General features: G+C 41.7%; 1 protein-coding gene across 2 annotated transcripts in view; it reads left to right on the top strand.

Moving 5' to 3' along the window:
• Window positions 1-13,282, top strand: part of LOC133021550 (receptor tyrosine-protein kinase erbB-4-like) — a 294,248-nt gene that overhangs the window by 187,263 nt on the left and 93,703 nt on the right. For both annotated transcript variants that reach the window (XM_061088453.1, XM_061088452.1), the window contains exons 4-7: window positions 843-974; window positions 7,001-7,066; window positions 12,050-12,168; window positions 12,805-12,946. In XM_061088453.1, the coding sequence (XP_060944436.1) occupies window positions 843-974; window positions 7,001-7,066; window positions 12,050-12,168; window positions 12,805-12,946 (459 nt within the window). The remainder of the gene's footprint in view (window positions 1-842; window positions 975-7,000; window positions 7,067-12,049; window positions 12,169-12,804; window positions 12,947-13,282) is intronic.

The raw sequence follows: 13,282 nt of genomic DNA, 5'->3' as shown, positions 1-13,282 counted from the left end.
ATTTGGCTGTTTCTGTACCGTGTTGGCAGGGAGCCTCGTGTATGATTATGTGTGTCACTGGTTTCAGCCCGATGTCAGTAATCTGTTTGTTGGGGAGATAGAGAACATACACGCCCCGGTAAATAATGCAAATCTGCTACTGTCTCCCTCTTCCTCCTTCTCCCTCCTTCTCACTCCAATAAAAGTCAGCATTAAGCATTCTCTCAACTCCTACACAACAACAATCGGAGTCAGCCTCTGTAGCCAATCATTCAACACACTCTGGGTGCGTGTGGGTCCGTGTGCGTGCAGTGAAAGTAATTGATTCCCCCCCAAAAGTCTGACAATCATTGGCTCAACAAGGTGATGCATATTATAACGGTCTCGATACATGACTTTTTGTCCAACCTCTGTGATGAAAGATAGAATTGTAATGGCAGTGGGGAATGATTGATTCTGTCTGCTCACCGTGTGGAAAGGGGAAGTTGAGAAAACACGAGGATGATGTGGGATCAGAGGTTTTAATAACAAGCAATATGACTCTGCTTTGTCCCGACCGCCTCACGGCAACCACCAACATCAGGGGTGGGTGTCTCTCAAGATCATCTGTTCCCCCTAGAAGATAAGGTGCCCATCCAATCTAGTCCGTATAAGCATGTCAGTGATTTTGACTTAAACGTGCAGTGCCTGCCCATGTCAGTTTTTAATTATATAATGACAGCGGGGGAAAGATGGCAATTTAAAATCACATCAGGTGCCTGGCAGCTTGATTGCTGAATTAGGTGCATCCTCCGGGCCCGGTTAGTACCAAGGAAGCCCTGTGTGTGTCTGTACTGAATGTGTGCTCTGTTTCTTCTCCACAGAGATCCTTACTGGCGGTGTGTACGTCGACCAGAACAAGTTCCTGTGTCACGCAGACACAATCCACTGGCAAGACATTGTCAGAAACCCAGGGACCCATCCCGTGGTGGTGCCCACCAACAGCAGTGTCACATGTAAGTAAACAACCAACATCCTGGGAGACGGGAAGTTTTACTGAAGGAATACTGTTGCTCCACACTCACTCACAGCTGCACTCACTGAGACCTGGAAACTGGACATTGTAACCAAAGTTTAATCGGTCACACAATGAACAGCAACACGGAAGCAAATGGAATTTAAAAGGTTTGCTGCACTGATTTAGCAGTGCCCTTTTTTTGGCTCATCAAGGACAGTTTGAAAGAACTTAAAAAATCGATGAAGCAGCAGTGGCCGGTTTAGCCTTGAGCTGTTTATTTTTAAGCAGAGATGAGGAGCGGGATTCAGAGGTCTCACTTCTCTCCAAATTCACACTCCTGTTCACATATGTAGTGGTACAGTGCACTCCTAGTAGACCAGACCTGGACCTGTAAACAGTCCTGTTACCCTTTATTTGACCTGCTCACTAACACCTCAGTGGCGGTGATGAGAGGGAAGCAGGTACTGCTCCTCCACTTTGTCCACTCAGATTTATTCTGCCAGTCAGAGGATTAAACAAGTGACCTTGAGGTTGTAACATTGGTTGAACCTCAACAAGCGAGCTTGAACTTCTCACAATGTCAAAAAAAGGTTTAACTGCCTCCTCCCATTCTTCGGCATGGCACAGGTTTCCCGTGTTGTGATAGTTCCCTTGTCTGGAACCTTTGAAGAGATTTTGGAACTTTTAAATTGTCTTCAGAATGCTGATGTGTTTTGTTATGGATAAGTTATCTTTGTTTTTGTTAGACCCACTGTTGTATTTATAGACTCATAGATTAAAATGTTATTTATTTAGAGTTTGACCTCATTAGTTCCTATTTTACAAAGCTACTCTGGAGTTGGAATAATCCCCTGAAATTATCAAGGAGCTCAATGTGAGAATGCAAATGTCTGAGTCAGTTGCTGCGGACATTCTCCAGAATTTCTCCTGCCAGCCCTCTAGTAGAAACTCTGAATAAGCCCACATGATCATATAGCAGGAGATTATCCGGAGGACCCAAAACCGCAAAGAATAGCAATACACAAAGAGGACACCAATGAAGATGCCTATGTGTTGTGCTGTAAACAAAAACACATGATCTCTGCAGTATAATTTATGTTACTTCCTGCCCCCTTGACCCCATTCTGTCATTCTCCTTGCCACAACAATTCACAAATTACTGCTCGTGCCCATCACATTAATGTCCCTGTGAAGCCAGCTGGTAGACATGTCAGCACAGGCTGGAGGGATTTGTTTGGGTGAAATGAACATACTTAATCTATCAGAGGATATACAGTATGTTATGATGCTGTATGTGGGTGTAAGTGAGGTAAAGATGCATTAAGTCACTTCCTCTGACCTTGTTCCTTCAAGCTGTCGGGTAATCTGTTGTTTTTCATCCGCATGTCTTTAAGTTGTCTAGTCACATTCGTCGACACATGCATATACATTATCATAATGACACAACACACAAATATCGTCTCTGTGTGTGTCCTTGGATTTGCTCGCGCAGCATTCAGTAAAGGCTTCAGGTGCAGATTAACAACTCAAAGCACTGATTTGCCGCTCGATCCCCCCCACACCTCCCACCTCCCCGGATCGACCCTGACTCCCATGCAAGTCCTCCTCTCCTCCGAAAGATCAGGGGTCTCCAAACCCGTGATTCACAATGGAGAAGATAATCCTAAAGTCCTTCTTTGGGGAGATACAAGCTTTATTATACAAGAGTTATTACTTTGAGATTTATTAATCTCTTGATTGTGTTTACTGGTCTGCATGCCCTGGTGATTTGGGCTACATCCACATTTCTAAATTTTGGTTTGAAAACAAGTCTGCAATAGCCTCAGCTAGGGCTGCTCGATTATGTAAAAAATCATAATCACGATTATTTTGGACAAAAACGAAATCACGATTATTCAAACGATTATTAATGTGCCTTTATTTTGTTTAATGACTAACCGGAAGTACCCGTCACTTCCGGTTCCGGTAAACACCGATTACGGCTGCGTGTTTTATTCCTCCGTGAAACCATGCAGGATATCGGTGCCTTGTTATTCAAACCCTTAATGATGGCAACATTCTCCATAAAACACTTTGTAACTGAGAACTTTGAAATTTCCTCTCATTATTAAATGTCCCCATCTGCCCCCCCCCCCCCCCCCCCACTACAAGCACAGAGAGAGAGAGAGAGAGAGAAAAAGAGGGGGGGGGCTATGAGGACCATCATCATTTACCCCCGAACCCCGACATTGAACGGGTTCCATACAACAACAAGCGGAGAATCGCGAGCTGACCCGCGCGGGTCCGGCGTGAACAGCCGGCGGCTGCGCGCTGGAGAGCGGACGCTCCGCGGCGCGGCCGCTACACTGTGTGGTGCTGCTCGTCGGATTCGAAGAGTCGATCAGACGGGGCTGCCCTCTCTCTGCCATTTTCCACTCGCGCTGTTTTTTAAATATCTCCGGTCCCCAGGGGCGGCTCCTGGCATAGGCGAAGTAGGCGGTTGCCTAGGGCGCAAAATGCCGAGAGGGCGGCACAAGGGACTGATTTATCATGACGTGACACATGCAATATAAACCAAAACATTCACATCACAACATCATCTTCTAAACCCGGGGACGCACCGGAGATAGAAGCGCAGCGAGGCGCCACGAAAGCTGTCCGCTTCCTTTCCGCGCCCATGTTAAATAATTGGGCTGTTCGCACCGGCAGCGTTGTGCCGGGAAGCTGCGGGCAGCGCCGCGGCCGGCTCGCGATCTGCAGCGAGGGTTCCGGGGTCTGTTCTATTTTTTTCGCTCGCTGCGAGCAAATCGGGCCGGAAAACACACTGAAAATTGATATATTTCAAACGATCTATCATGTCATTACAGATATGATGTCGGAAATGGCAACAGTGTTGTAAGTGCTGTTGTGGCGATCTCAGGGTATTCTGCTGTGACTTTAATCCAGGACACCGGCAGAGTTGTTTTCTCAAACATACTTAAAGGGCCGCCGTCATTTGCGATCTCGGGCAGCTGATCTTTTTCTTAAACAGACCTGCTGGATTCACCTGGTTTGTTGACAAATGGGTCCGACAAATACCGTGCTGGTTTGTGGTCAGCGAAAAAGTGACGTGACCGAGACGAGCGTCTTGACATGCATAAAGCATGAGTCATAACGCAGAGGATCCGGTAATTTTTCAAAATAAAACGGTTTTATTTTGAAAAACTACCGGATAATAGATAAAACAGAAAACATGTAAAATGTTTATTCTTTCTGTGCGGCCCGGTACCAAATGACCCACAAATGGGCCTGTTGCCCTGTTGATTACAATAAATAGGTCTAAAAAATATATGTATTGTGTTTGACTGTTCAGTACTGTTCATATTCATTACATTTAAAAAGCAGACATAAAGGTAACTTAAAAGTTACTTTCCCTAGTGACTAATTACTTTTGATATACAGTAACTGGTGGGGTAAATCAATTACTTTTAAAAGAAGTGACTAGTAACTGTTACTAATTACTAATTTTCAGTAACTTGCCAAACACTGCTTAATCCACACATTTGTCAGTTGTGTCTAAACAGACAGAAACACACAAGCACATACTCTCTTGTGTGTGTGTGTGGGGAGGCGTGTTAGACTGTGGTAAGAGTTGAAGATGAGTCAAAAAAGGATTAAATTATCAGGTGCACAATTCAGAAAGCGCAGCAAAGTAGAGGAGGAGAAGAAAGAACAATTTAGAGGTAGAATCACCCCAATTCATCATTAATGTTTATTTTTGTCGACATGACATGATATGCTGTCAGTACAGCTGAGTTCAGACTTTTTTATATTTTTATTATATATTTTTATTATTTTTTATAGCTTACAATTTTGTCTGCCTGTGTGTGCATCTGTATACAGTCCAAAAGTTCTTGGGGATGCATGACAATTTGCGTGTGTATGTTGGGGGGGGCGCCATTCTGAAACCCCGCCTAGGGCGCCAACATTGCCAGGGCCGGCCCTGCCGGTCCCCATGCACACGACTCGCCTCCTTCACTTCACAGCTGCTTGAGAGTGAGTGCCGGTCAGCGGGGCAGCGTTGAATGCTTTAGGGGAGGGACTGAATTGCGCATTCGCGTCTCTTTAGAAAATAATGCCAAATAATCGTTTCAACTCGATTATAGTAGCTTGGAGATCGTTTGACCCAATAATCGTAATCACGATTATATTTCGATTAATTGAGCAGCCCTAGCCTCAGCTATGAAAGTAGAAACACAACGTAGTTCATCAATCACAAACGTTGCTGATCCTGTTTTCTCTGTTAAAATATTTTGAGCAGTTAAATGCATGTTTTACAATAACACAACTGCTCACATAAGTAGGACATGAGCTTTCAAGCAACAATTCTTGTTTTCAGCGGGATCTGAACGAGTTTTTACTGTTTAACACGGCCCAAGTGGTATGCGTTTTCAGGTGTGTCAGTAATAATGGAAAATAAAACTGATAAAGAGGTCAATCGCTCATGTGGACAGAGACTGATTTGCAATTAAAACATAGTAGTATACATGTAGCCTTAGACGGACCCCCCCTTCCACCATCGTCCCTCTCCTGCCCACACCAGCCCTGGTAAGGCAGCATACTTTTAACCTTCAGGGGCTGTTTTTAAGAAAGCTGTAAAAGATTATGGTGCAGGAAGAGGGGTAGGACAGGTTTATTCTAGGTTCTCTGAGAATTTATAAGTGGAGATTGTGAAGACCTTGGACAGTAAATGAAAACTCTTAGGCTCGACTTCACAGGGCACCGAGCACAGAGGGGAACAGAGATGTAACTGTAGCAGCGGTTCTATGCACTTGGCAGTGTCAGACAACCACTTATGGCTCACTGACATTTGTATCGCTCTCCTGTTTGTGCTGCTTTTCATAAAGCCAGGGCTGTCGACCCCTCTCTTCCTCAAACGCTACAGTTCGAGGGGAGCGGACTCGAGACACAGAGAAACAAAGGGGACAAACTGGAAAAAGACAAAAAGAGACAAGGGCAAACGTTAAGTGAAAGAGAACGGCAGAGGAGTGATGAATCAGCGAGTGGCGGATTGAGAATGAAAGGGATGAAAAGTGGGATGGTGGAGAGGGCTGCAGACGAGGAAGGAGAGCATGGGCAGAGGATGGAGAGGCTCATGTCGGGGAATAGAGTCGATCTCAATGCTAATAGCTCTCATCTGTAGAGGCTGATGGACAGAGGACAACACTTGTCCCGCACTTACCCGGGCTCGCTTCCCCCGCAGTCAATTACTAGACAGTCAATTAAGTCCTCCAAAAAAATCAGAAAGGCACCGACTGAAGCTCTGAGGGTTTGATGCCGCTCTTTGCTTCTTTGCTGCTTTTATCTCAAACTGATGTGCGCTGGTTTCCTGCTGCACTGATTCAGAGTAGAGAGACAAAAAAATACATTTTCGCAAAACAATCAGTGAGATGCATTATTTAAAGCTGTTATGACGAAAACAGCAGATAGCAGTCGGGAGAGATATAACAGAATACCTGAGAAACACGTCAGACCTATGGGCAATGTTCATGCTGAATAATTGCAAGAAATATGTAAATACAAGGGTTGGGAAGTTATTTATTTAAGAAATGTTAATGAACTCCAGCACCATCAGGAAATTATATAATTAACTACACACCAATTATGCCAAGTATGAAAGTGCCAACATTTCTTGAAGATTATGCTTATTAAGTCATAATAATAATCATGAAGCACTTACAAAGTCCTTGGGATACACTTGTAATGAATTTTATCTTAGGAACATCTCTTGAAGCAACTTAAATCATGTTGCAAGGATACAACAACTTAAGGGCACACACACACACACACACACACACACTGACACACACATTACGTGTATGTACAGCTAAGCCTTCATCTTTCCTCACTGTTTGGATCAGTTTTCAGTGGGAGGCTTGAAGTCACACACTCCAGCTCCGGTTTTTCAGATATAACTGTAATGAAATGAAATAATTCATGTTCATATTCTATGATGAGGTAACCATTTGAAATGCCAATCATCTCCGTCCTTGACTTTCTGTGCAGGTCAAAAGTGCAATCGTTCCTGTAATGGTCGTTGCTGGGGACCCAAGGAGGACCAGTGTCAAACCTGTAAGTACATTACTATGATTAGCTGATGACACATCGCATGGCCTTCCAGTGGCTTTCTTGATATGGTATCTAGTCCAGTTCAGGATTTGTTATTTCTTTGCTGGTTAAATGTGAAGTTATTTTTCATTAAAAACAGACACAGTCATGGAATCTACATGTTTGAAAGCTTCTAATCAGGTAACGGTAATTCTGTAGATTACAAATTACATTTGGCATGCAGGAAGGAATGTAGCCATCAGTGTTGTCCAAGTTGCAAACCTTATTTAGCTGCCTGCAAAATAAATGGTATAAATGAATGAACAAAAAGTCATGTTTAACATCCAAACTAGATTTTCTTTCAGAAATTCATCTGCCTTCTATGGGAAACAATATCAGTTGCTAAATGTTACTATTTTTAGATCTATTGTGACACAGGACAACCAGGGATGGTCTTTTTTTTTTTTTTATATTAACTACTCATGTCCATGATTTAGCCCTAAAATTATTATGAGTAATAATATTTACAAATTGTTAAAACTGATCAAAAATAAGCTATAATCGAGAACAAGAAAAATACAAAAGCATGCCAATCTTACATTTATCCAATCAGACTAGTCTATATAGTAACATTGAATTCAGATCCACGTTTTACAAATTAAACTTAAGGTCTAATTGTAACTTCAAAATCTATCAACGAATTGCCTTAATCAAAAAAATTACTACTGTTAATTACACTGCTAATGCTACTTTCCTATTACCACTACTGCTCCAGCTGTTGGCACTAACCTCAGTATCACCATAGTGTGTCGGTGTCAGGGAGGAGAACTACCATCATTCACCCTCTGACTCTGAGCACACAGTGCACTGGTGGATCCATGACAGACCAGTAATTGGGTCTGTGTGTTTTCAGCCCTCGATAAGCAAACTGAGCTAAAATACAACCTGCCAAAAGAAAACCATTGTGCATTTTCTATTAGCAGGGAATGTGACAAATGTTCAAGTCATCAGACTTCGGCCGGAAATGTATCAATCTGTTGTCACAAATGCGAACCCTCTGTTTATAAAGATACACTGTGAATCCATTCTTTATTTGAATCAACTCCTCCATCTGTGTTGACATATTACAACCCTAAGCCTGTGGGCTTGGTCTTCACTACATTAACACAACTGTAAATACAGCATGTACATATTCATGCAAACAAAAGGACAGTCATATACTTTTTCCTCTTTCCAGTAAATATCCGTGATTCCCTATACAATCTCTGCAATCCCTTTTAATTGTACCACCCTCCGCCATCCATTTCCTTCTCTTTCCATCACTCTTTGCATGGACCACTAAATCTGTGCCAACTCTGGCATGTCTCATCTTATTTGTTCTGTGGTCGCGATCTCATTAAGATAATACAGAATGAACTGTTTGACCAGGACCTGTTAACATGTCACAGACCAGCCGTCGATAAGCCCCGGGCCCAGTATCTCTACCCCCTTCTTTCAGCCATTGTCATGCTATCTCTCCATCTTCATCCATACCTCAGGCTCATGATTCATCCTTTCCATTTTTTTTCTTTTGCAACTTTTAATTTTGTCGTGCTGAAATATATTGAGTGAATAGGTGGAAAAATGTCAAATGAAAAATGACTTCAGAGACACTTTTGTGACATATCCATGATATAATTATTCACCTGTCTCAAAAGGAACAATAAACAGCAGCGTTTGGTGTCAGCAGCTCAAGGGAAAAGTGAATTCATTCAAACAGTGAACTTTTACCCCTTGAAGTAGATGATGAAGAATACTTCTGTAAAGTGTGAGGCTGCGGTTGATTATATAACCAAAGACAAGTTCTGCTGATGGTCTGCACGGATCACGATTCTTTAACCCTCTGATGCTTTGGTTATTTTATAAATCAAAATGTCAGTATAGTGCAGCAATATGGCTCAGGTTTAGCTGAATACTTGAAAAACAAAAAATTAACCTTCTCACCAACACAAATATCTAACAATTGATTGATTGATTGATTTGTGTGGGAAAGTGTCAGCTCTAGGGAAGGCCGATGTTGCAAGAACATCATTATTTCTAAAACAGAAAATTTCATACCCAAACTATTAATTTCATCTCCATTAAAATATTGTCAGGCCACTTTGGGGCAGCAGATACAATTTAGGACCATATCATCCTATAATCAACTTTCAGTTCATTTGTGTTCTAGATGCTGCCTAAAAATATTAGTAAATACTGACACTGTTATAACTTCCCTAATTTTCCAAGCAGAAAATGACCAGTTGACTTGTTTTGTGTCTCAATTTCATAAAAGGTAATAGTGACATCGCTATAACAGATTTTGGCTGAATTTGTATGAATCTAAATATTAATTTAAATTGAAAGTAAAGTAAATGTTAAAAAAGTAGTTCATTGAAGCACAAACTCTGGGGAATACAGGGACAAACTGGAGAGCCTGTGTTATCCTATTTGAATTCCTTATGTGAACTGTCTTGCATTGAAAAAAGGGCTGAGGAGAAGCAGAGGGAATAGCCAGTGAAATATTGAAAATGAAAATCATCCATTAACTACAAGAGGAGGAATGTATAGTCACAAACATCCCACTAGGACCAAATGGAAGATGACAGAGAGTCTACTGTCATTTTATTCTTCAGCTAATCAATAAGTGTTTGAACAATCTTTTTTTGCAATAAAAAGGCCTGTGACTAAACCCAAAGTGTTCTAATTTACTCAAAACCTTTGTTATTTGCGTAGATTATACAGACAATTTAAATGGTTATAGAAAGTGTTTCCATTGCAAAAATCCCAATATTATCCAAGAAATTGTTTCGGAGGCCAGATGTAGAAGTGAGTACATTTTAACTCATGTAAATGGGAAGCGAGAGGCAGAGGTTCCTGTGACTGATGCTGTTGTCCACAGCCTGTTCAAATGGAAGCTTCCAGCCATATTTTCTCAGATGGATTTCCTTTGTATTTGTCATCACCAGCAGTTTCTTATTTTTTTTTGTATTTTATTTTTTTCTTAAAGTGGAAGTTTAAAGCCAGGTTGATCAACAGCATTGTGTCTCTCCGTTGGCAAGGTCATTTGTTTGACAAAGTGTCGCGAGCAAAGGAGGGCCGTTTCTTTTTAGCCCAGGCACTGTTAATGGAATGCCGCTGATTGTATGTTAGGCGTTGGGTGGAGTGTGCGTGTGTATTTGAATGTGCGCTTGGCGAGCTGCGTGTGGCTTGTATCCATCACTTTGATAGTATCTCGTCACTGCAAAGCCCCAAAGGGAAATGCAGCTCACATCAAAACACTGTATGTGTGTGTGTGTGTGTGTGTGTGTGTGTGTGTGTGTGTGTGTGTGTGTGTGTGTGTGTGTGTGTGTGTGTGTGTGTGTGTGTGTGTGTGTGTGTGTGTGTGTGTGTGTGTGTGTGTGCATACGCTAACACAGATACATGCACATTCACTCACCAGCGTTGGGTTTTTGATATTGAATTCTAACCACATTACTTTTTCTAGAAATGAGTATTTTGACACCTTTTGTGTTTCAGTTTCACCTTTACCTTTATCAACAGATCTGATTTTAAGAATTAGGCTGTAGACTCATTAACTACTGTATGTTTTATATTTTATAATTATTTTTTGTATTCCTTCAATGTCAACTGCCATTTTGTGGTTAGAACATGGAGTTAAGTGCATGTTGGTTGGCGATATTTAACCTCACAGCGAGAAAATTCCTCAGTTGAAATCCCGGCAGGAGCCTTACATGAGGAGTTTGCATGTTCGTCCCCGTTTAACATATGTTTACTCCCGGCACTCCGAAGACATGCAGCTTGGGGTTAGGTTGATTCGAGACTCTAAATTGTCTGTAGATGTTAATATGTGTGCGTGTGAAACTGACTTTTGCCCAATGTTAGCTGCAATTTCTCCAGCTTCCCCTCAAAGGACAAGAGGCATGGATGGGCAGATGGATGGATGGATTTCTTGGGAAAAGGGAATCTGACTTGATCTTGCTTTTTCATAAAGATGGTGTTTTGGGCTTTTAGCGTAAATATACAATTATCATGTATTGTATGTTTTTATGTTATTTCCAATGAATTGCAGTTCTTTAAATTTGTAGGCTATTGTTCACTGGCTTGAAAACCCCAACAGCAGTTTGGTGTGGACAAACAACTAATACCTATTATATTATTCTTCTTGTATCCATGGACACGCGTTTTGCACCATTATTGGTTCTGTAGCATATACCTGCACCCAAGACTTTCAAAATATTTTGCTTTTACTCTTTACAAGTGTGTTCCCTCCCCAGCTCATTATTCAACTGTGTTAATTCCGCTGCTTTATCCATCACCAACACATTTTTTGTTTAGTTTTACCAATCCATCATATGCATCCCACTGCCGACACTTCCCATACCCTTGCATCCACTTTAGCCGCGTCTCTTGCCAGCTGTCTCTCTCAGTGAAATGGCAGACGCCATGCGTGCATTTACATACGTGGCTGTGGAGGAGCGAGGCACGCAGGCGTACGCCACATGGCCGCGACAGGCACGAGAGGAAAGGGTGGACAGACGTGAAGTGATTGGCGTTACACACTGAGTCAGATAGGAATCGCAATGTTTCCGTCTCCTCCTCCCTCAGAGTGGGTGCAATGCAGGGAGGCCAAAACATGATTGAAGATAACAAGTAGTGGGTGGCTGAGATGTTTTGGCTTCAGCTGCACTCACCACACAGATGTGTATTTATTTTTAACCAGGTAGCAGTTGGCCAGATGTTACAACAAACTCCAACAGTGAATCCAGTGCTTGCTGGTGAAAGGATGTTATTGTTCACTGACGCTTTACATTGACGCTTTTCCGTTCAATTAAATGTATTCCAATTAAATGTAATTAATTCCTATAAATATAGCCTGTGTACTGCATAGATTATTATCCATTTTGAATTTGTTCACAGTAAAAATTTGATATTCAGATGCATAATAGTTAAATAATATATGTTTTTCTGTCCTGATTTTTTACACAGTAACAAAGACAGTGTGTGCAGAGCAGTGTGATGACCGTTGCTTCGGTCCCTATGTTAGTGATTGCTGCCATCGTGAGTGTGCAGGTGGCTGCTATGGACCAAAGGACACAGACTGCTTTGTGAGTGAACACAAACACACACACACAGACACACACACACACACACCAGCATTTACTTCCATTCAATGAAAAGGAAACGCATGTAAACCTGTTATTGACATGGCAACAGCATAATCATATGTCTCACTCTTTCATTTCCTGAATGTGGCCACAAATATGTCTAAAAATCGGACAGATTCTGCCTGTGACGTTTTACCACCTTCGTTTCAAAGTGGTTCTGCAAAGCAATTTCTTCTTTCTAGACTCGACTTGTATGTTCAAATACCACCTGTATTCTAAAATACACTTAAATTACATTTAATTCCCATTGCTTTAGAAATTTAGTGTTATTGCTAAATCTACATTTCCATCCCTGTGGTTCGCTATGTCAATTTGAACAATTCTTCAAATAAAAAAGCAAAATCATGTATCTGGTATTTTGTTGAATGTATTTATTGTCTTTTTGCACAACATTTTGGTTCAACTTTGTTTGATCCATAGCCTTTTATCTTTGTTATCTCACATTGGTCTGAGATACTATGTAGGTGTGTAAAGGCACATCCACCTTTTATATATACAAACTAAATACCTGCTCCAACACTGTGTGTGCTGCACGTGTGTTTGTGTGTGTGTGTTTTGTGTGTGTTTTGTGTACAGGCCTGCACCAACTTCAATGACAGCGGGGCCTGTGTGACCCAGTGCCCCCAGCCATTTGTCTACAACCCCACCACCTTCCAGCTGGAACACAACCCCAGGGCAAGGTACACCTATGGAGCCTTCTGTGTCAAGAAGTGTCCACGTAAGTCTCACCACCTGCACAAAAACACGGTGTCCTGTTAACTCACGACCCTTTCATTATAATGGTAATTGAATTCTAATGTAGCTTTTAACTTATTACTAGGAATCAGTTCATTTGCAGGTCCACTTTGAAACCTAACCCTCACACATTGAACCATAAATAAAATGTTTACCCCAACGTGCCTGAAAGAGTGAACCCTCTTTAAACCAAATTTTCACCATGAGATTTTTTTTTTTCCATAAAAGTCTTGTGCTTTGCTGCAAGAGAACACTGATCAACAGACACACTCCCCTTACCACATGCAAACATTATCTGCTCAATACCTCATTTTGGTCA

This window comes from Limanda limanda, chromosome 16 (genome assembly GCF_963576545.1).
Source record: "Limanda limanda chromosome 16, fLimLim1.1, whole genome shotgun sequence".
Classification (NCBI taxonomy): domain Eukaryota; kingdom Metazoa; phylum Chordata; class Actinopteri; order Pleuronectiformes; family Pleuronectidae; genus Limanda; species Limanda limanda.
The sequence above is the reverse complement of the archived record's forward strand: the minus strand, read 5'-3'. Positions and strand labels throughout refer to the sequence as shown.